This window comes from Schistocerca gregaria, chromosome X (assembly GCF_023897955.1).
Source record: "Schistocerca gregaria isolate iqSchGreg1 chromosome X, iqSchGreg1.2, whole genome shotgun sequence".
NCBI lineage: Eukaryota > Metazoa > Arthropoda > Insecta > Orthoptera > Acrididae > Schistocerca > Schistocerca gregaria.
The window spans coordinates 125542146-125563465 of record NC_064931.1 but is presented as its reverse complement, the minus strand read 5'-3'; the positions used below and the strand labels follow the sequence as shown (position 1 = coordinate 125563465).

The 21320-nt window shown below is 41.4% G+C and overlaps 1 protein-coding gene across 3 annotated transcripts in view; it reads right to left on the bottom strand.

Moving 5' to 3' along the window:
* Positions 1-21320, bottom strand: part of LOC126297837 (dymeclin) — a 167154-nt gene that overhangs the window by 98076 nt on the left and 47758 nt on the right. For 2 of the 3 annotated variants that reach the window (XM_049989089.1, XM_049989091.1), the window contains exons 3-4: positions 16084-16211; positions 15902-15986 (exon numbers count right to left, since the gene is read on the bottom strand). In XM_049989089.1, coding sequence (XP_049845046.1) covers positions 15902-15986; positions 16084-16211 — 213 coding nt within the window. The remainder of the gene's footprint in view (positions 1-15901; positions 15987-16083; positions 16212-21320) is intronic. The other variant, XM_049989090.1, reaches the window with a different exon arrangement.

Here is a 21320-nt window from a genome sequence, read left to right as displayed (position 1 = left end):
TAGTACTTCATTATAGCTAACAGCATCATCTGCAAAAGTTTGTTGTTACATATACGAATGTGTGATATTGGTTCTTTCAGAAATGTCTGAAATAACAGACACCACGTGAAGTCCCCAGATGTGATGCATATTATATGAATTGAAGGGGGAGGTGAGAAAGGATAGGAAAGGGAAGAAACTAATGATATCAGCAACATCGGGGCTTTGAGTGGAATTGGTGGCGACGACATTACTGCTGATAATGTCTGCTAGATCATTAATAGACAATATGAATGGCAAGGGTCTCAACACACTTTCTTGGAGGATGCTCCTAAGTAACCACACTAATGTTGTATCTTCCTTACCAAGAGATCCTCAATGCAGTCATAAATTTTGTTTGATACCTCACATGACTGCACTTTCATTAACGAGTGTTGATGGGATACTGAGTAAAATTCATTTCAGAATTCAATAAACACTGCATCTACTTGACTGCCTCAAATCCATGGCTTTCAAGATGTCACATCAAAAAAAGGGAAAATTTGATTTGATATGACCCAGGTTTTGAGCATCCATATCAGTTAGCACAAGAGGAAATCATCCCATTCAAGATATATTTGACACCAGAATATGTTCCAAGATTCTACAACGGTTTTATATCACGGATATCTAAGAGTAGTGTTATGGGAAACTTCTGCAACGCTACTTGTAGATAAATGTGCCCAGTGCTTTCTTCCAGCAACTGGGCATGTATTTTCGTTCAAGGAGCCTACAGTATGTGATTTTTCATTTTCCTAGCATTGAAAAATCTTGAATATTTCTCAGATATTCAACCATGTGGCATTGTCCAAGGGCTCAGTATTTTGGCAAGCCAACTTCCTGTTATCTTCAGGCACTCCTGATCACTGATTTATGTCTTCTGGTTGCAGCCTTTATAATCCTCTCCCCATATCTTGCGGCCTCCAGGCAGCTCCGGCTCACTATGGGTACAAACCTGGTGTGATGGTTGGGAAAGTGCAACATCAGGAATCGACCCAGGGTCCTCTGTAATGCTGCAGCCAGTGCTAGATGTGGATCTCTGGTGGAGTGGGAACAATGCATCCTTGTCTTCTTTAATTGTCATAATGGAGCATATTTCCACATAGACTGCTGCTGTTTTCAGGACCCACCATCCTGCCACAGAGAAGCATTCCCCTGGTAACTCAGTACCACCCAGGACTGGAGCAATTGAATTACATTCTCCGCCAGGATTTCGACAACCTCTCATTGTGCCCTGAAATGAGAAATGTCCTGTCCACTATCCTTCCCACCCCTCCCACAGAGGTATTCCACTGTCCACTGAACCTACACAATATACCCGCCCATCCTTACACAACCCTTGCTCCCAACCCCTTGCCTCATGGCCCATACCCCTGTAATAGACTTAGATGCAAGACCTGTCCCATATATCCTCCCACCACCATCTACTCCAGTCTGGTCACTAACATCACTTATCCCATCAAAGTCAAGGCTACCTGTGAAACCAGTCATGTGATTTACAAGCTGAGCTGCAACAACTGTGCTGCATTCTATGTGGGCATGACAACCAACAAGCTGTCAGTCCGCATGAATGGCCATGAACAAACTGTGGCCAAGAAACAAGTGGACCACCCTGTTCCTAAAAGTGCTACCAAACATGACATCCTTCATTTCAATGACTGCTTTACAGCCTGTGCCATATAGATTCTTCCCACCAACATTAGCTTTTCTGTATTGTGCAAATGAGAACTTTTTCTGCAACACATCCTATGTTCCCGTAACCCAGTCTTTTTTACTTTACTTCCCCCCCCCCCCCCCCTCACTCACCACTCCCCTGCCCAGCATCTAACCTGCAGCACTTCACTGTCCACCACCCCCCACCCCCCAATACTACTGCTTCCCCCGCCCTGCCCCTGCCTCCTCCTTACCACCACCCAGTTGCCTCTCCCATCATGCACTGGCACTGGTGCTGCTGCTCGCAGTGTGATTTCAGTTGCCTGAGACTGCAGTCGTGTGTGAGTTTCATTTGCATTTGTGTGTGTGTGTGTGTGTGTGTGTGTGTGTGTGTGTGTGTGTGTTGTCTATTGTTGACCAAGGAGTCATTCCATGTCAAGTCACCCAGGCCTTGACACCAAACATGTTAGATTTTGATTAAACTTGGTGCAATTACTTTTTTTTATCATCCTGAAAGCACTTGTAAAATTTTTTTGCTCTATCTCTTATAGTTTTTTTAATATAAATTTTTAAAGTTTTTAGATTTGGCGTTGTTTCTTTTTTTTTAGCTAATGGATGTTTAGTTTTACAAAAACTGCAATACCTAGAGTCTCAGACCTGATAGAAAGCTCAAATTTGTTTTAAAATACTCTTAATTGTATAGGCTATTACATGAAAGAAAAATTATGTTGGCTTTTTAAACTGTTTAATAGCTATCTAATTTTTAAAATTGTATGAATTATATTTTAAAAATAAAAAGTACCAAGTGACTTAGACACCGAAAATAAGTTTTTGTCTTCTTAGAGTAACAATGTACGCTTGGATTTTGTTTTGTTACTCTTGTGTTTTGAAGTAAAAAATTATTACAGTGTTAAGTAGTGTTTGGATAGTATTTTATTAAGTTTATTCGAACTTTCAATAAGTACTGTTACTTAGTTTACAGAGATTCTTTTCCAAAATCCTATAAAACTAACCAGAACAGTAAACAGACCAAAAGTGAAATCAGTAGGTCAGATATTCAAACCTGTAGCGTAGGGTTATTTAAAAAATCTGACTGTTTCCAAACAACCTACAGATCTTCAAAAAAGTTACAGTCGGTATCTGAATTGAGTGAGGAAGAAAAAGATTTGATCCTCTTACGATTTGGAATTAATCTGTGTGAATTTAAGAATATATGTTCACACCACAGCTACTACTTTTTAAATGTTTTTGAAAAGTATCAAACAACATGTGTAGACCCACTAAAAAAACCACAAAAAGCCCATCAAAAAATCATTGATAAGTGTAGACTTGGATCTTTCTCAACAATTACTGACAAAAAATATTAGCATAAAACCTGGACAAAAGCTTTGCTCAACATGCCGTAAATTTTGTGAGGAAAAATAAAGAGTTGAAGTCAATGAAAGTGAAACAGATGATGAAGTCATGGTTGAATTAGAATCATTGGAATCCAGATATGAATCCCTTGTACAAACAAACATTGCTCTTGATAATTTAGGTTTAACACCGATAAAGCTACATGGCTTGTCAGAGCAAAGTAAAGGGTCTTATTTTAAAAGGAAGGTTAGCAGTATTGAAAAGACTGCAAAAAAGGCGGTTTCAAAAGCATTAAAATATGATGCACGAAGTTCTGATGATGACGAAGAAGATACAAGTGTGGTTGAGAAAGGAAAGGATTCTGATGTAATGATTTCTCTTATGAAAGAGATTTCATCTGTTGTGAGGTATAGAAAAAAATCCAGATTCTGACCTTGGCTCCAGATTCTTGGAGTTGAAATAAAGTGATGAAAGAATTTAATGTAAGTGAGTACAGGGTGTGACAAGCTAGAAAGCCTAAATCTGAAAAGGGTATTTTGGAAACTCCTGGTCCAAAAAAAGGTAAAACTCTTTCTGAAAATAAAGTAAGACTTGTAACAGATTTTTATGAAAAGGAAAGTTCCACAGTGCTACCTGGAACAAAAGATAAAGTAAGTGTTCAAAAAAAAAAAGAAAAAAAAAGACTCATTTTGTGTAACTTGAGAGAACTCTATTATTCTTTCAGATGGGAGAATCCCGAGGTAGAAGTAGGATTTTCAAAATTTTGTTTCTTGAGACCTAAATGGTGTATCCTTGCTGGTGCTGCAGGCACACACACTGTATGTGTATCCAGTATCCACCAGAATGTTAAACTATTACTGGATGCTGTGAAAATTGAAGAATCTTATAAAGACCTAATTAAGATGCTCGTGTGCAACACAGAAAACCAAAACTTCATGCTACATCATTGCGACAGCTGTCCTGCGAATACTGCACTAACTGAAGTACTTAACTGAAAAAACTAAGTGAAGATTATCATTTAGAAGAAGAAATTGTAATCAGTCAGTGGGTTAACACAGACAGGGCAGAAATGATCAAACAGTCTATCAGTGTTGAAGACTACATTTCTTTATTGGTTAGGTCATTGGAAAAGCTCACCCCACACTCGTTTATAGCAAAATCCCAACCAGCAGCATTTAAAAGATTGAAAGGAGACCCACCAGCCAAAACAGCAATTATTGTGATGGATTTCAGTGAAAATTATTCCTTTGTTATACAAAATGAGATCCAAAGTTACCACTGGAATAGAGGTGGTTGTACTCTACACCCAGTTGGAGTTTTTCTAAGAAATGGAAATGAGGAAAACAATGTTTTTGTTTCCAACCACTGTTTTATTAGTTTCTCTGCCTCGTGATGACTGGGTGTTGTGTGCTGTCCTTAGGTTAGTTAGGTTTAAGTAGTCCTAAGTTCTAGGGGACTGATGATCATAGATGTTAAGTCCCATAGTGCTCAGAGCCATTTGAACCAACCAAGAACATGACACTGGTTTTGTTAACTTTGTACAAAAAGATATTACAAAGTGGCTGTCATTACATCATACTGACATTGATTCAGTTCACTACTTTACAGATGGTTGTACTGGGCAGTACAAAAATAGAAACAGTTTTAAAAATTTGACTGGACACTTGAGAGACTTTAATTTGAAGGCCCAACACACTTTTTTTTGCAACAAGTCATGGGAAGTCAATTTGTGATGGCCTAGGAGGAACTATTAAAAGAATTTTAAGGAAAGCCAGTCTACAGCTTTCAGATGAAGAACAAATAAAGACAGCAATCTATTTGTACAAGTTTTGTGAAAAAAATATTGAAAACGTTCATTTTCACTTTATTGACAAAAAAGAAGCTGATTTGCTACGGTTAAAACTAGAAAAAAGTTTTTCAGCAACCCGAACCATTCCTGGAACAAGAAGTTTTCATAACTTCAAACCACTTCCAACAAACAACCTTGAAATTAGAAGGACTACAGATAGTGTAAAACACTCCTTAGTCTTTTCTTTCTATTCTTCTTCTGATTGGGTTCGTGTTGAATCATCCATAAATAGCTATGTGGCTGCAAATTATGGTGGTAACTGGTACTTTGGACTGGTAAAAACAATATTCAATGATGAAGAAGATGCAGAAATTCAATTTCTACATCCTTCAAGACCAGCTGCATCATTTTATTGGCCTGAAAGAGAAGATTCTTGCATAGTGCCTTTGGAGCACATAGTCTGTAGTGGACGCACCTCAATCAAGCAGCACTGGAAGAATGTATTACTTCAAAAAAGACTGTATCAAAAGAACTGAAAGCTCTTGGATGAAGTGGAAAACAGTTTGAATCAGCATTAATGTTTATTAAAAAGCCAAAATTACTCAAAAAATTCAATGTTTCATGCAATCAGTTGGGTTATACATAAGTGTCGTAAGTACAATATCTTTGTACATAATTCTAATGTAATCTACTATAATTAATAAACATGTTAAAAAGCCATCATTATTTTTGTTTTATCAAGTTGCCTATATGTTTAAGAGTAAATTAAAACAAATTTGAGCAGTCTATCAGGTCTGAGACTCTAGATATTGCAATTCTTATAAAACAAAACATCCGGAAAAAAAACAAATATAATTTTTTTTCATAGAAAATATTAACATATTTTAATAGTATCATTTTTATCTTCAAATATGTATAATAAATAAACTTGCTGCAAAACTTCATGATGTTATCTAAAAGAGTTTTTAAGATAAGCAATTTTAAAGTTTTGAATACAAATTAAATTTACCATTTCCGAAGGTTTGGAAAACGCAAAACATAAAAACTTTTTAAAAAAATACAGCAAAAAAATTTGCTGGTGTTGTCAGGATGGTATTAGAACCATTTGAGCCAAATTTCATGAAAATCTAAGGAGGTGGGTGTAAAATTTATTTTTTATTGGGTGATTTGATACAGAATGACCCAAAGGCCTTAATGGCCGAAAGCTTTATTTGTGACAGTCTTTTTTGTTGTGCCTATCTGCAACTCAGCATCTCCACTATATAGTGAGTAGTAACTTTCCTTTTCATAACATTGGCTTGCAATCAAGCAAGGTACAGAACTCAGCCTCGAGCATGATTAAAGCACAGTAGCAATCTGCAAGGAAACCCACTCTCATCATGACAACTGAAGAAGAAAGGACACATTGTCATCACGCCAGCAGCGATTCGTGTCTGAAGCCGACTGTGGCACAACTGAGGATCCTGTGTCAACTCCTGATGTCACACTTCACCCACCATCATCCCATTCCCACGTTCGGAGGTAGCCAATGGGGGGGGGGGGGGGGGGGGGGCAAAGATATGAAGCTGGATCCCAACAGACATCAGTGTCATAAGGAAAGCCTGAAGACTGCAAAAAGTTGGCTTGCCAAAACATCATTCCTGTTGGATGACACCACCTGGCTGAATAACAGAGAAATATTCAATGACCTGCAGTGGATTATTGTTAAAATAGTTGATAACTCAGTAGCAAATTTGGTATAGAATCGGATAGGGATTCCATTGGGAACTGAGGTGTCATTCAATTTTAGCTGTTTCTCATCACCATTGACACTAATATCAATCACTCGTCACATGTTTTTTATTCCAGTCTTTGATCACAATATCAATTCTTTTGACGATGACCGGTTTCAGTCTGTAATGACCATCCTCAGATCTACAACATAAAAATATTTACACCTAGTAAGCAATGTGTCGATGACATCTTGTTACTGTTAGAAGGTGACGACAATTTTTTTTGTTTTTTGTTTGGGGATTAAGGGCGCTCAACTACTGAGGTCATTAGCGCCCAGCCACAATTGTAAGAGCACATAGAATCTAGTAAAACTCAAGGGGAGGGGGAGGAGGGGGGGGACACCAGAAAGTTCGTACAAAGTTGCAGATAAAATAAGTGAAAGAGTTAGATGTCTTTGGACAAGCCAGTCAAAGTAATAAAACGAAGAACACGAGCAGCTGCTCGAGCGTCATCAGCTAAAATATCCTGTAAAGTAGATGGCAGAGACAGGACAAAACGAGATTGACTAAAATGGGGACACAACAATAAAACATGGCGCACTGTCAATGCATGACCACAAGGGCACTGCGGGGCTGGGTCACCGGAGAGCAGGTAGCGATGGCTAAACCGGCAATGCCCAATCCGCAAACTGGTCAGAAGGACCTCTTCTCGCTGAGATGGTCGGGAGGAGGTTGTCCAAGCAGTTGGGAATGGTTTTACGGCCCAGAGCTTGTTTCCTTGAAGTGATGACCAAGTATCCCACCACAATGACACAAGCCTCTTACAAACAATCCCACTAATGTCAGATGATGGGACACAATGGGAGGCAGGAGGACTGCAGCCTTGGCTGCAGCATCAGCAGACTCATTCCCAGGCACTCCTACATGGCCGGGAACCCACAGAAAGCTGACAGGAAAGCCATCATCAGCAAAAGAATGGAGGGACTGCTGGATCTGTTGCACCAAGGGACGGACCGGATATGGAGCTCCAAGGCTCTGAAGAGCACTGAGTGAATCAGAGCAGAGTACATACGATGAATAGCGGTGGTGGCAGGCATACTGAACGGCCTGATGGAGAGCAAAAAGCTCGGCCGTAAAGCTGGAACACTGGTTGAGGAGCTGGTATTTAAAGGTGACGACCCCGATGACAAAGGCACAGCCGACACCATCGTCAGTTTTGGAGCCATCAGTGTTAATAAAGGTGCGACTGGCAAGTCGCGCACGAAGTTCGACAAACCGTGAGCAATACACTGCACCCGGAGTACCCTCCTTCGGGAGCGAGCTGAGGTTGAGATGAATATAAACTGGAGCCAAGGAGGTGTCCGGCTCTCACCCTTTCTGAAGGTGGTAGGGAGGGCAAAATCCAATTATCAAAGCAGGCAACGAAAGCGGAATCCAGGGGGCAGGAGGGCAGACACGTACAACCCATACTGAAAGTCGAGAGAATCGGCGAAGAAGGACTGATAAAAGGGGTGGTCGGGCATTGACAACAGCCGGCAAGCATACCGACAAAGCAGTATGCCACACCGGTAGGTCAATGGTAATTCGGCAGCTTTAGCATAAAGACTCTCGACGGGACTAGTGTAGAATGCTCCGGTAGCAAGACATAACCCCCGATGGTGGATGGAGTTGAGAAGGCGTAAGAGGGATGGCCGAGCAGACGAGGCTCCCATAATCCAGCTTTGATTGGACTATGGACCGATACAAGCGAAGCAGGACAGTGTGATCCGCTCCCCAAGATGAACCACTAAGAACTCTGAGGACGTTAGGGGAACATGTACAACGGGCAGCCAAATAAGAGACGTGCGGAGACCAACAAAGTTTCCTGTCCAGTGTGAGCCCTAGAAACTTAGTTGTTTCCACGAATGGGAGAACAATGGGACCGAGATGTAAGGATGGCGGAAGGAATGCTTTATAGCGCCAAAAGTTGATGCAAACCGTCTTCTCTTCAGAGAACCGGAAGCCATTAGCCACACACCATGAGTACAGGCTGTCAAGCCAACGCTGAAGGCAGTGCTCCAGGAGGCATGTTCTCTGGGCACTGCAGTAGATCGCAAAGTCATCGACAAAAAGAGAGCCTGAGACATTAGGTGGAATGCAATCCATAATTGGATTGATCGCTATGGCAGAAAGGACTATGCTCAAGACGGAGCCCTGAGGCACTCCGTTCTCCTGGGGGAAGACGTCGGACAATACGGAACTCACACGTACCCTAAACTTTCGATCTGTTAAAAAGGAATCAATAAAAAGGGGCAGACGACCGCGTAGACCCCACCTGTGCGTAGTCCAGAGGATACCTCCTCTCCAACAGGTATCATAAGCCTTCTCCAAATCGAAGAACACGGCTACCGTTTGGCGCTTTCGCAAAAAGTTGGTCATGATGAATGTCGACAAGGTCACAAGGTGGTCAACAGCGGAGCCGCATTGAAAATTGGTAAGGAGCCGTTGAGCTTCAAGAATCCAAACTAACCGAGCGTTAACCATGCGCTCCATCACCTTACAGACACAGCTTGTAAGAGAAATGGGGCAGTAACTAGAAGGAAGGGGACTTGACCTTCAGTCCAGACGCGATTGTAGGTACGAAGAAGAAAGCTTTTGCCTGCCAGAGAAAGGTGTGTCAGCATCTGAACGTGAATGGCATCTGGCCCCGGAGCAAAGGACCGGGACAGTGCAAGTGCACGTTCGAGTTCCCGCATAGTAAAGGGGGCATTATAATTTTCCTGATTCAGCGAGTGGAAGGAAGGTTGCCGAACCTCTTCTGCCTCTTTCCTGGGAAGGAAGGCAGGGTGGTAATGGGCGGAGCTTGAAACCTCCGCGAAAAAGCGGCCGAAGGCGTTGCAGACATCCACAGGATCAACAAGTACCTCATTACCTGAAGTCAGGCCAGGTACTGAGGAGTGGGCCTTAATGCCCGACAGCCGGCGCAGGCCACCCCAGACGACAGAAGAGGGAGTAAAACTGTTAAAGGAGCTGGTGAAAGAGGCCCAACAAGTTTTTTTGCTGTCTTTGATGACTCTACGGCATTGCGCTCGGAGTCGTTTGTATCCAATACAATTCGCCAACGTAGGATGGTGGCGAAAGGTGCGTAAAGCACGTCGTCGTCTCTACAAGCCTCATTCCACCAGGGGACGGAAACGCGATGTGAAGAAGAGGTAGTATGAGGAATGGAACGTTCGGCAGCATTGATGACAACAGCCGTGAGGTATTCGACCTGACTGTCACAACTGAGAAAATTGTGGTCCGGAAAGGTCGCCAGGGAGGAGTAAAGTCCCCAGTCAGCTTTCGGTATGTTCCAGCTCGAAGGACGTGGGGATGGGGCGTGGTTCAGGAGACGAACGACACAGGGGAAATGGTCGCTCGAATAGGTGTCAGAAAGGACATACCACTCGAACCGACGGGCAAGAGTGGTAGAACAGATCAAGAGGTCCAAGTGGGAGTAGGTATGAGTAGAGTCCGAGAGGAAAGTCGGGGCGCCAGTACTGAGGCAGACAAGATTGAGATGGTTGAAGACATCTGCCAAGAGGGAGCCTCTCTGACAGGATGCAGGAGAGCCCCAAAGGGGATGATGGGCATTGAAGTCGCCAAACAATAAAAACGGCGGAGGAAGCTGAACAACCAGGTGCATCACGTCAGCCCGACTAACTGCGGATGACAATGGAGTGTAGACAGTACAAACAGAAAAAGTAAAGGCAGAAAGAGTAATACGAACAGCTATTGCTTGGAGTGGGGTGGTCAATGGGATAGGATGGTAATAGACATCGTCCCGAATGAGCAACATGACCCCACCATGAGCTTGAATACCGTCCACAGGGGTGAGGTCAGACCGCTCCGAGGTATAGTGGGTAAAAGCAATACAGTCAGATGGGCGCAACTTGGTTTCCTGGAGACCAAGGACGAGAGGACAGTGCAGGCAGAGGAGCAGTTGTAATTCCTCCCTATTAGATCAAATACCTCGTATGTTCCAATGTAACAAAGCCATCGCTAGTCAGAAAAAAGGGGGGAACGAAACGGGTGAAGAGCTGGTCACCTCGATGGCCGCGGAGGGCCAGGTTTCAAGGGAACAACGCTACAACCGGCGGGAGGCGGATCCTGTTCCATCAAGTCTTCGCCAGCTGCGGCTGGATTCCCGGGTTGCGTAGGAGGGGCATCATCATTCGCCGACGACAGGCCAGCTGAGCGCCTGGCAGCAGAGCTTCCCGGCGAAACTGAGGATGGCCGGGAGTAGCGACTCACGGATGGAGCGTCAGACAAAACGCGCTGGGGTGGAGAGGGGGATAAAGACTTCTTCTTGGAGGCCTTCTTGGAAGTCTGATGAGGCACGAGGATAGTGGGCTGGACCCGAAGAAGGTCCTCATGCGCGGGGTCCGTTTTGGAACGCCGGACCTCGGAAACCGGAGTCCGGAACGTTTCCCCGATGGACGCCTGAGAAGAGGAGGGGGAGGGGAGGGGGAGGGGGAGGGGGAGGAGGAGGAGGAGGAGGAGGAAGGGTGCCCCTGGGGCAGAGGGGGCAGGGGCCGCGAGGGAGGAGGATTTGGAAGGGAGGGATTTGGGAGGCGGAGGCATAGACCCCAGATGGGGTGAGGAGGTGGAGGGGGAACAGGATAGGGGTGAGGATACTGTGGAAGGATTGGACACGACTGAGGCAAACGAAGTTGTTAACGTCACGGGATGGAGGCGGTCATACTTCTTCCTGGCCTCAGAATAAGAGAGACGGTCCAAAGTTTTTAATTCTTGAATCTTCTTCTCCTTCTGATACGCGGGGCAGTCTAAAGATCTAGGCGAGTGGAGGCCAGGACAATTGACGCACCGAGGTGGTGGGGTGCATGTATGTTCCTCACGAAGAGGACGTCCACAATCGCCACAAAGGGGCTCAACCTCACACCGTGACGAAATGTGCCCGAAGCGCAAACACCCAAAGCAGCGCATAGGAGGTGGGACGTAAGGTCGCACGTCGCACCGGTAGCACATCACCTTTACCTTCTTCGGGAGAACGTCCCCCTCGAAAGCGAGGATAAAGGCCCCGGTGTCGATGCGACAGTCTTTGGGGCCGCGCTGGCCTTGCCGGACGAAATGCACACCTCGGCGCTCCAGATTGGCCCTGAGCTCCTCATCAGATTGCAGCAGGAAGTCCTGATGAAAAATAACCCCCTGCGTCCTATTCAGTGCCAAATGCGGGACAATGGACACTGGGATGACCCCTAGTCGGTCGCAAGCCTGGAACGCCGCCAACTGTGTGGCGGAGGTGGTCTTTATAAGAACGGACCCCGAACGCATTTTACTGAGAGCCTCGACTTCCCCAAAGATGTCCTCGATGTGCTGGACAAAGAACATGGGCTTGGAGGTGGCGAACGTCCCCCCATCGATCCGAGAACAGACTAAATAGCGGGGGAAGTACTTCGGCCCAAGCCGGCAGGCCTGTCCTTCCTCCCAGGGAGTGGCCAAGGGGGAAGGGGCAGGAGAACCAGAACCAGAGACAGTACCTTTCTTTTAAATAGACTCGGCCGCAGATCAACCTGATACATGTTGACGTTTCATCTGCGAAACGTCCGCCCTGATACCACCCACTCCGACCAGGGGCTCTCCCCACGGGCGCCACCCAGCCTCAGCAAGGGCCACCTGGCAGGATGACCGTTACCGGGAGTCCTGATGCTCCAAGGAGACGAGCATCTACTCCTTGGCCGACGTGGGGAGGGTGCAGCTCAGGTATCGGCAGTACGATCCCTGTGTTGTCAGGGGGCTAGAACCTAGAGGGTACATGACGACCCCACCACAACGGGCTGGCTACTGTGCTGGATTTCAGGTGCCATGGAAAGTCCATCATGATCGTAGGTGCAGATGGGGACGCACTATGGGTGTAACTTGTGCAACTCATCAGGTGTTTAGGCCCAATTTGAGGAGTAGTGGGTGCGGTTACAACGCTGTTACAATGCTGAGTGCCAAGGTCTTAGTGCACTGAGGACCAGTGATACACCACGTAAGGCGTCCTTCCCCAAAAGGCTCGTACTTCTGTAGAATTTTAAAAAATGGAGGTCAAACCCCAAGAGGGACCATCACATGGAAGGCCGAAACGGTTGAAACTCCTTTTAGTCGCCTCTTACGACAGGCAGAAATACCTCGGGCCTATTCTTACCCTGACCCGGGGGGGGGGGGGGGGGGGGGGGGGGGGGGGGTTAACGAGAATGAGGTTACTGCATTTGCTCAAGCCATAGGCAGCATGCACCAAAAAACAGCGTTTACTACAAAAATAGAAGAAGCGGGCTGCATCAACTATTTAGAAATTACTATTAAGAAGGTTGATAACAGACATAAATTTTCGATTTTTTTCACCTCTATAATCCACCGACTTTTTCAGTTACCATTGGCCGACAATGAAATATGCCAATAACTTAGTATATTGAAGCAAATCGCAGTAGCCAATGGTTTCTGAGCAAATGATATTATTTGCCCATACAATAGGATTAAAAAACAGACAGTAAATAGTAGGCAGATCCACAATTATCAACAAAAAAGAAATAATAAAAAAAATCCTGAAAACTATTCCAATGAAATTTTACAGAAAAATGTCACAACAAACAGAAACGTGTTTGAGTAAATCTAAGGTTAGATGTGGTTTTCAAGTTAACAACACTCTGAAACTCTGTGTAAAACATAGTTTGAGTAATGATTCTGATAAATTTGACGGTTCTGGGGCTTGCATGATTGTTTGTAGTAGATGTGGCAAATTTTATATCGGTCAAACTGGCTGTTCTTTTAAAATAAGATTCAGGGACCATTTGCAGGCATATAAAAAAACTACATTGGGAATGCATTTGTCAGAAACTGGCCACACTGTAGGCAATATTGAGAGTTGTATTATGCGTATTCTGCACAGGGCAGAGAAGGGTCGCACTCTCGACTTGTTGGAGGAGTTGGAGATTTACAAGGCCAAAAAGAATGAGCCCACTAGGGTACTCAATGGACAAAGTGATTTTGTGCCCAATGCCAACTTTGCTTTGTTTTATGATGTACTATGATAACTAAATAATGCCTCGCATATTTATACCTAGCCTTGCTTGATGATTTATGTTTAGAACAGTAGGCATTTGCCTTACTTCCATACATTCATCGCTCTAATCCTGTAACTAATTAAGTCCTACCTATTCATGGATTGTATGGCCAGAATAGACAATTTTATTTGTTGACTGTTAATATGTTGTTTACACGTTTTCTGTGGGAGACATATCACGATGTATGTAAAGCCTTCTAGTGCTTAAGTTCTTACGATCGGTGCGCGCCTACATAACATCCTGGCGACTGACCCAACATTGATCTGCCTTTTCTTCAGCTGTCATACAGACATTTTATCTTTCACAGGTAATTTATGGTTTGCTACAGGCAATGTATTATGTATATCAATTTTTGACGGTAAATTCATCATAAAAGTGTCAGACCTATTATCTTTATATATATCCTATTAATAATTTTATATGGGTAACTGCATTCGTCTTTTACTGTATCACAATTGGTTTCTATAATAGTTATCAATATTTAAAAGTCTGCTACATGTATTTTACCTAATGTTTTTTTATCAGATTATGTTTCTTACGTAAATGATGACTACAGCTAAGCCCACAGTAGCAACATCTATGTAGGATGTAGGCAAACATATTTCTGGTAGCTACTGTACTTCAGTAGCCAGTTGCAAAAATGACTGTGTGGACAATGTGGCCTATTCTACGCCTTATTTTAGATCTATGTGACGATGCTGTGCTGAGTATATTTATATGTTCTGACGATGCCATTATGGCCTTATCATTGTAGGACATGGTGTAGAAAAGGTACATTTTACCATATTTTAACTGCACATTTCCCTGGTTGTATGATAGTATATCGTGATACATAATGCTACTTTGTAAATTAACATCTCAAAATGGAATTCAGTATTTCCGATTTTGTTTGGTTTGATATCTTAACTTCAGTTCCTGTGTCATCCATTAGTCTGGACACTGATTTTGATGCCACTGATAGCCTTCACACAGTGCCTCTTCATCTACTTTGCTTAAAAATTTACATCTTTCTGCTTGCTTTAGTTAGCCTGTGTACCCTGGTAATTATTGTTGGTACTATTTCCCATGATTGGTGATACCAGTTTCAAAGTGGTCATTCTAAAAGAAGTCAAGTCTATTTGTTGTCATTAGCTCTAATATATTTCAGTCATAGGTGGATTTCTGAACTGTCTGGTCTTCAGACAAAGCATTTGTTTCACAGGATGTATTGTCCAGCTAACCACTAACACAACTATAATTGTCTCAGTCTATTGTTAGATAATTTAAAGTCTTTTTCATTGTTGACAGTATTATGAGAGTACAATTGAATGTATTGTCCAGCTAACCACTAACACAACTATAATTGTCTCAGTCTATTGTTAGATAATTTAAAGTCTTTTTCATTGTTGACAGTATTATGAGAGTACAATTGAAGAACATACACATTAACAAGCTGAGGTTTTCTGTTAAGTTTTTGGTAACTTCTAGAGGGGAGTCCAATGGTCAATAAAAGGTCCCAATTATACTTACCAATGATATTCAGTTTTGCATCTGAACTGGTATATGAACACCCACTATACAGTCATTGAGCATGCTCAGCAGCGTACCTCCTCACCCAACCAACACCAGGCTTTCTATATACTCTTGAGACAGGAACTTTTTCTCCAACGTATCATCTAATCCTGTCACTCTTCTTGGCTCAACCTACATTCAGCTCTCCACTCCATCATTTTCCTTCTTCCACTCACATTTGTTTTGAAGTTCTTTATTTTTATTTACTTTTTAATTTGTTTGCACTTCTCCCATTTTACATTAACACTTACTTGTTGTTTGTTTGTTTTGTGATCTCCACTTGTCACTGTCTTTTCTGTTTGAATATCCATCTCTACCTCTCGTTCTATCCATCCTTTCCATCATCTCTGAACTGAAGCTGACAAAGTGCAGTTTTCTATCTGTAACATCTGATACTCTTAGACACTTTTTCCTTCATTTCTGCGTCCATTTTTCCTCAGAGAACTCTAAAGATTGGTTTTGACTGACTCCAACTTCCCCCCTCTCATCACCATCCCTAATCTCTCCCAACTATTTGCTCTTTCTCCTACTTTTCCTTTTACCACTGAATAAAAAATATGCAATTCCAACAGCTAGGATTGCTGTCACAATTTGTTTTTATGTATGTCAGCAGTACTGAGAATTGTGTGCCTGGGTGAGTACTAGTTAGTCCATTCGTCTCTTTATGCATTTAACAAATTCCTGAATTAAATTTATGTATACAGTATGTACATATTTGATAACTTCAATTTACTTACTTTACAGGTACGTCCACAACAATCTCAAGCAAAGAATCGAGAAAAATTTCCATGCGACTCACATGCTCGTCCGCTTGTTTTAACCCTGAAAATGTACACATTGATTCATACAATTGTAGGAAAATATATATGGGGTCATTATCAATAACAATACTTTATGTTCCTGAAAGTCTGATACATACCATCTTGTTCCTGTGGTCGAGCTTCAAACTGACGAATTACATCATCTTCTTTAATAGATTCAATTAAATATTTTGTGACACAGCGTAGAATGAACAATGCATTGTATGTCTGCCAGCTAAACATACTGCTGCAAAATAAGAAAATCTGTTAACTTTTTATTTCTGTGTTATATTTCAAATATTAACTGGCTTTTTCCAAAGAATTGTGCAAAGATATTATTGTACTTGCATTACAATGTGGTCCTCTGCAATGAAACTGCAGAAAACTTATGTAAGAATGGCCAGGTGGAGATTTGGGTCTGGGCAAGGCTGAATATGAGTCTTCATCACACAAGAAACTAGCTTGGTGTGTGTAGTTTAATTAGCAGAATACTAGTGCTAAATAAAAACAAGGCTTATGACAAGGAGAAGGCTTGAAAATTCTAATCACAAGCTTTTCAGCAAATGCAAAAAGTAATCAGTAATTTTGAATGTCTGTTAACAAGTCACATTTTATTCCAAGTACTAGTAACGTACACACCACTAACATGACGTACTTTAAGGGAACCCATAATAGCACATTATTACGTAGTGAAAATATTTAATTATTTTTATTTAGTTAATTGTGAAATACTATTCACTTTACCATCAGTAAAATTCCTCAATTCTCTCTCTCTCTCTCTCTCTCTCTCTCTCTCTCTCTCTCTCTCTCTCTATCTATCTATCTATTCCCCCCCCCCCCCCCCTTTTAAAGTATCACTTACCAATGTCTCTTTATTAATTGAAAAATTAAATGTGAAACTCACATCTACAATATACTGATATTACAGAATGACTCTACAGTCTGCCCTCACAGCTAAGTGGTCATCATGTGTCTTTTACGCAAGGCTTACAGGTTCAAGGGCTTTTTCCTTGCTGGAAGGTCTGAAATGAAGTGCACTCAACCTCATGATGCCAACTGAGGAATTATTTCAGTGAGAAGTTGTGGCATCTAGGTCTTGTAAATTTAACAATGGGGAAGGCAGTGACCCTTTTCCCCTCCACACTGCGTTTAGAGGACACTATTGACAGAGGATGGTGAGATAGCTGGTTGGTAACAATCAGGACCAGTACATGGAGCTGATAGTAGTAGAAATTACTTACAAGACTCTCCAGATTTATATTGTAAAGCCCTAGCATCCTCCGGTCCTCACTTCTCGTTCTGAATGGTACAAACTTTAAACTTATATCTCCAACATTCTTAAAATTCCTCTCAACATTTATTTCAGTCTATGTTATCGGCCTACACCTTGTACTACTTTGTCTTTCATCTCTTTTTCAAGCCTTCTTCCTTTCTATCATGTTTACTCTGCTTAGTGCGTTAAAAATCCAACAAATCTGCTGTACATCTATTGAGGATATACTGGTAATATTGAGAATCTGCCTGAGCCGACATTCAAGTACAATACGGAATAGTGGGCCACTGGTAAGTCAAGATGGAGTAGAAAGAGGGCAAATAATTACAGAGATAATTATTACTAACAAAATCTAAGTCAGAGCCTGGAGACCCTATTACTGACTGTGCAACTGTTATGACTGAATTATCAGTAGGTGAATACATAACATTTTTTGAAGTGTCTAAGACACACTATGATTGTACCTGGATGAACAGACTAAGAGAACCACACATCTCACTACTGAAAAATGTCCTTATTGTGTCCACCCACGCAGAACATGAAAGGTGGACAACAGCTTTCTGTGACTGCAGAGAAACAGGGATGCCTGAACATTTTGTTCTTCGTAGCAACTTATACCAAACGGAAAGGGGAAACACACTGCATAACTTCAACTTGTATAGGACTAACCAAGACACTGAAGGATTTTAATGCAGAGAGAATATCAGGAATAATGCAGCATCAGTTCTACAAAAGTGAACACATGTATATCATTACCTAATTACAGGACAGTATACATGATAATAAATAGAACAAGATCAAAGAGTTTCACAGATAACACAAGATAACAGCTGCAGCAAAACCACCTCAAAAGGGGTCCAACAACAGAACAATAAAGAGGATTGGTCATGGAGTTTTCTAAGTCCAGACAGAAATGATGACGAGTCAGAATGGAATACTAATGAATAAGTTGATGACTGCTATAATTTGTTCAATTCAACTCTACAGTTATTTAAACAGCATGGCGACAAAATTTTGAGATTGGATTACCAAAAAGGTCCTAAGATTTCAGTGTTGCTGTATTGCTTGGGATCATTTGGCAGCAGTTTAATATAAAAATAGATGTACAGAACTGCCTCCAGCTGCAGCGATGTCAGAGGTTTGACATTTTACCAGATTCCTAATATTCACAGTACACTCGTGAAATGATAGTACAGGAAAATCCCCACTTCATCGCTACCTTGGAGGTTCTGCATCTCATCGCTTGTGTGCCAACTATAGCACCACATTCAATCACTTAAATCTTGATAACCTCTCATTGTAGCAGCAGTAACTGATCTAGCAACTGCACCAGATACTTGCTATCTTATATAGGCGTTGCGACTACAGCGTCATATTCTGCCTGTTTATATATCTCTGTATTTAAATATGCATGCCTATACCAGTTTCATTGGAGCTTCAGTGTAAAAGCTCTGAGATTTGCCAGTGACACTGCAATTCTGCCAGACATGGCAAAGGACTTGCAAGAGCAGTTGGATGAAATGGATGGTGTCTTGAAGAGAGATTACAGGAGGACCAACAACAAAAATATAACTAGGGTAATGGACTGAAGTTCAACTTAATCAGGTGATACTGAGGGAACTGGATTAAGAAATGAGACACTAAAAAGTGGTAGATGAGTTATTTGGGCAGCAACATAACTGATGAGGGACGAAGTAGATATGTTACAATATGCAGATGTTATAGCAAGAAAAGCATTCCTGAAAAATAAGGAATTTGTTAATAACTAATAGGAATCTGTGTGTCAGGAAGTCATTTCTGAAGGTTTTTGTCTCAATTTTATTTATTTATTTATTTATTTATTTATTTATTTATTTATTTACACCTCAAGTTCCATAGGACCAAATTGAGGAGCAAATCTCCAAGGTCATGGAATATGTCAGTACACCAAATTACAACTTAAAAGTAATAACAGATAAAAATAAAATGTTTATGAACCCAAAAATGTCAAGCCATATGTTCAAGTAAATGCAATCAACAATACAACAAGAATCAGCTTCAAGGAACTCCTCAACAGAACAGAAGGAGTAACCCACGAGGAAACTCTTCAGTTTCGATTTGAAGGCGCATGGATTACTGCTAAGATTTTTGAATTCTTGTGGTAGCTTATTGAAAACTGATGCAGCACTATACTGCACACTTTTCTGCACAAGAGTTAAGGAAGTCGAACCCAAATGCAGGTTTGATTTCAGCCAAGTATTAACTGAGTGAAAGCTGCTTATTCTTGGGAATAAGCTGATATCGTTAACAAGAAATGACAGTAAAGAATAAGTCAGTCTCAAAATACCCAGACTCGTGAGCAGGGGTCGACAAGAGGTTTGTGAACTTACACCACTTATTGCCCGAACCACCTGTTTCTGAGCCAAAAATATCCTTTTAGAATGGAAAGAGTTACACCAAAATATAATACCATATGACATAAGTGAACGAAAATAAGGAAAGTAGAGTAATTTTTGTGTCAAACAATCACTTACTTCAGATACTACTCAAACAGTAAAAATGGTAGCATTAAGTCTTTGAACAAAATCCTGAAAGTAGGCTTTCCACGACAGTTTACTATATATCTGAACACCTAGAAATTTGAACTGTTCAGTTCATTAAACATACGTCCATTCTGTGAAATTAAAACATTGGGTTTTGTTGAATTGTCTGTTAGAAACTGTAAAAACTGAGTCTTACTGTGATTTAGCGTTGTTTATTTCCTACAACACGACCTTATGTCATGAACTGCACTATTTGAAACCGAGCCAATGTTACACACAACATCCTTTACTACCTAGTTAGTGTCATCAGCAAACAGAAATATTTTAGAGTTACTCGGAATACTAGAGGGTATATCATTTATATAAATAAGGGACAGGAGTGGCCTCAACACTGATCCCACTCAGACCCCACATCACAACCATTCTGAGCACTGTGAATAATGACCTTTTGCTGTCTGTTGGTAAAGTGAGAGGTGAACCAATTGTGAGCTACTCCCGGTATTCCGTAATGGTTCGACTTCTGGAGCAATATTTTGTAAACAACACAATCAAACACCTTAGTTAAACCAAAAAATATGCCTAGTGTTCAAAATCTTTTGTTTAACCCATCCAGTACCTCATACAGAAAAGAGAATATAGCATTTTCAGTTGTTAACTTCTAAAGACAAAATATACATTTGATAGTAAACTGTCTGATGTTAAATGATCAATTATCATTACATACACAGCCTTTTCAATAACTTTAGCAAACACTGATGGCATAGAATCAGATCTAAAATTTTCCACATGATCACTTTCTCCCTTTTTATAAAGTAGCTTTACTACTGAGTACTTTCAACATTCAGGAAACTGACCATTCCTAAAGGAAAATTACAAATATGGCTAAGTTCGGGGCTAACATGTGCAGCACAGTACTTTAATATTCTGCTAGGCACTCCATCATATCCATGAGAGTCCTTAGTGTTCAGTGACTTAATTATTTACTCAAGTATTTCAGACATCAATCTCAGAAAGGAGTTATACGATTCCCTGTAGAGACTAAATTTTTATTTAATTCACCAGCAAATGCTCAAGAAAATGATGTTAAATACTGTACATGTATCTGATTTATCAGTAACAGAAATATTTTTACTACAACTGACACTATATTGTCAACCTTGTGGTGCTGACCAGACACTTCCTTCACAACAAACCATACGGTTCTAATTTATCCTTTGAATTAACTATTTTATTTGTGTACCACATAGTATTTGCCTTCCTAAAAACATTTTTAAGCACCTTACAGTACTGTTTGTAATGGGCTACTGTGGCTTGATTGTGACTACTTCTTACATTTTGATATACTTGTCGCTTTGTTCTACATGATATCCTTATGCCACTAGTCAGCCACCCAGGCTGCCTTTAACTGCCAGTACCCAGTTTAGAACCTTCTAATGGTAAGCAACTCTCAAAGAACATGAGAAATATGTTAAGGAAAGCATTACATTTATTGTCTATGTTATCGGCACTATAAACATCCTGCCACTATTGTTCCTTGGCGAGATTTAAAAAAAAACTGTCT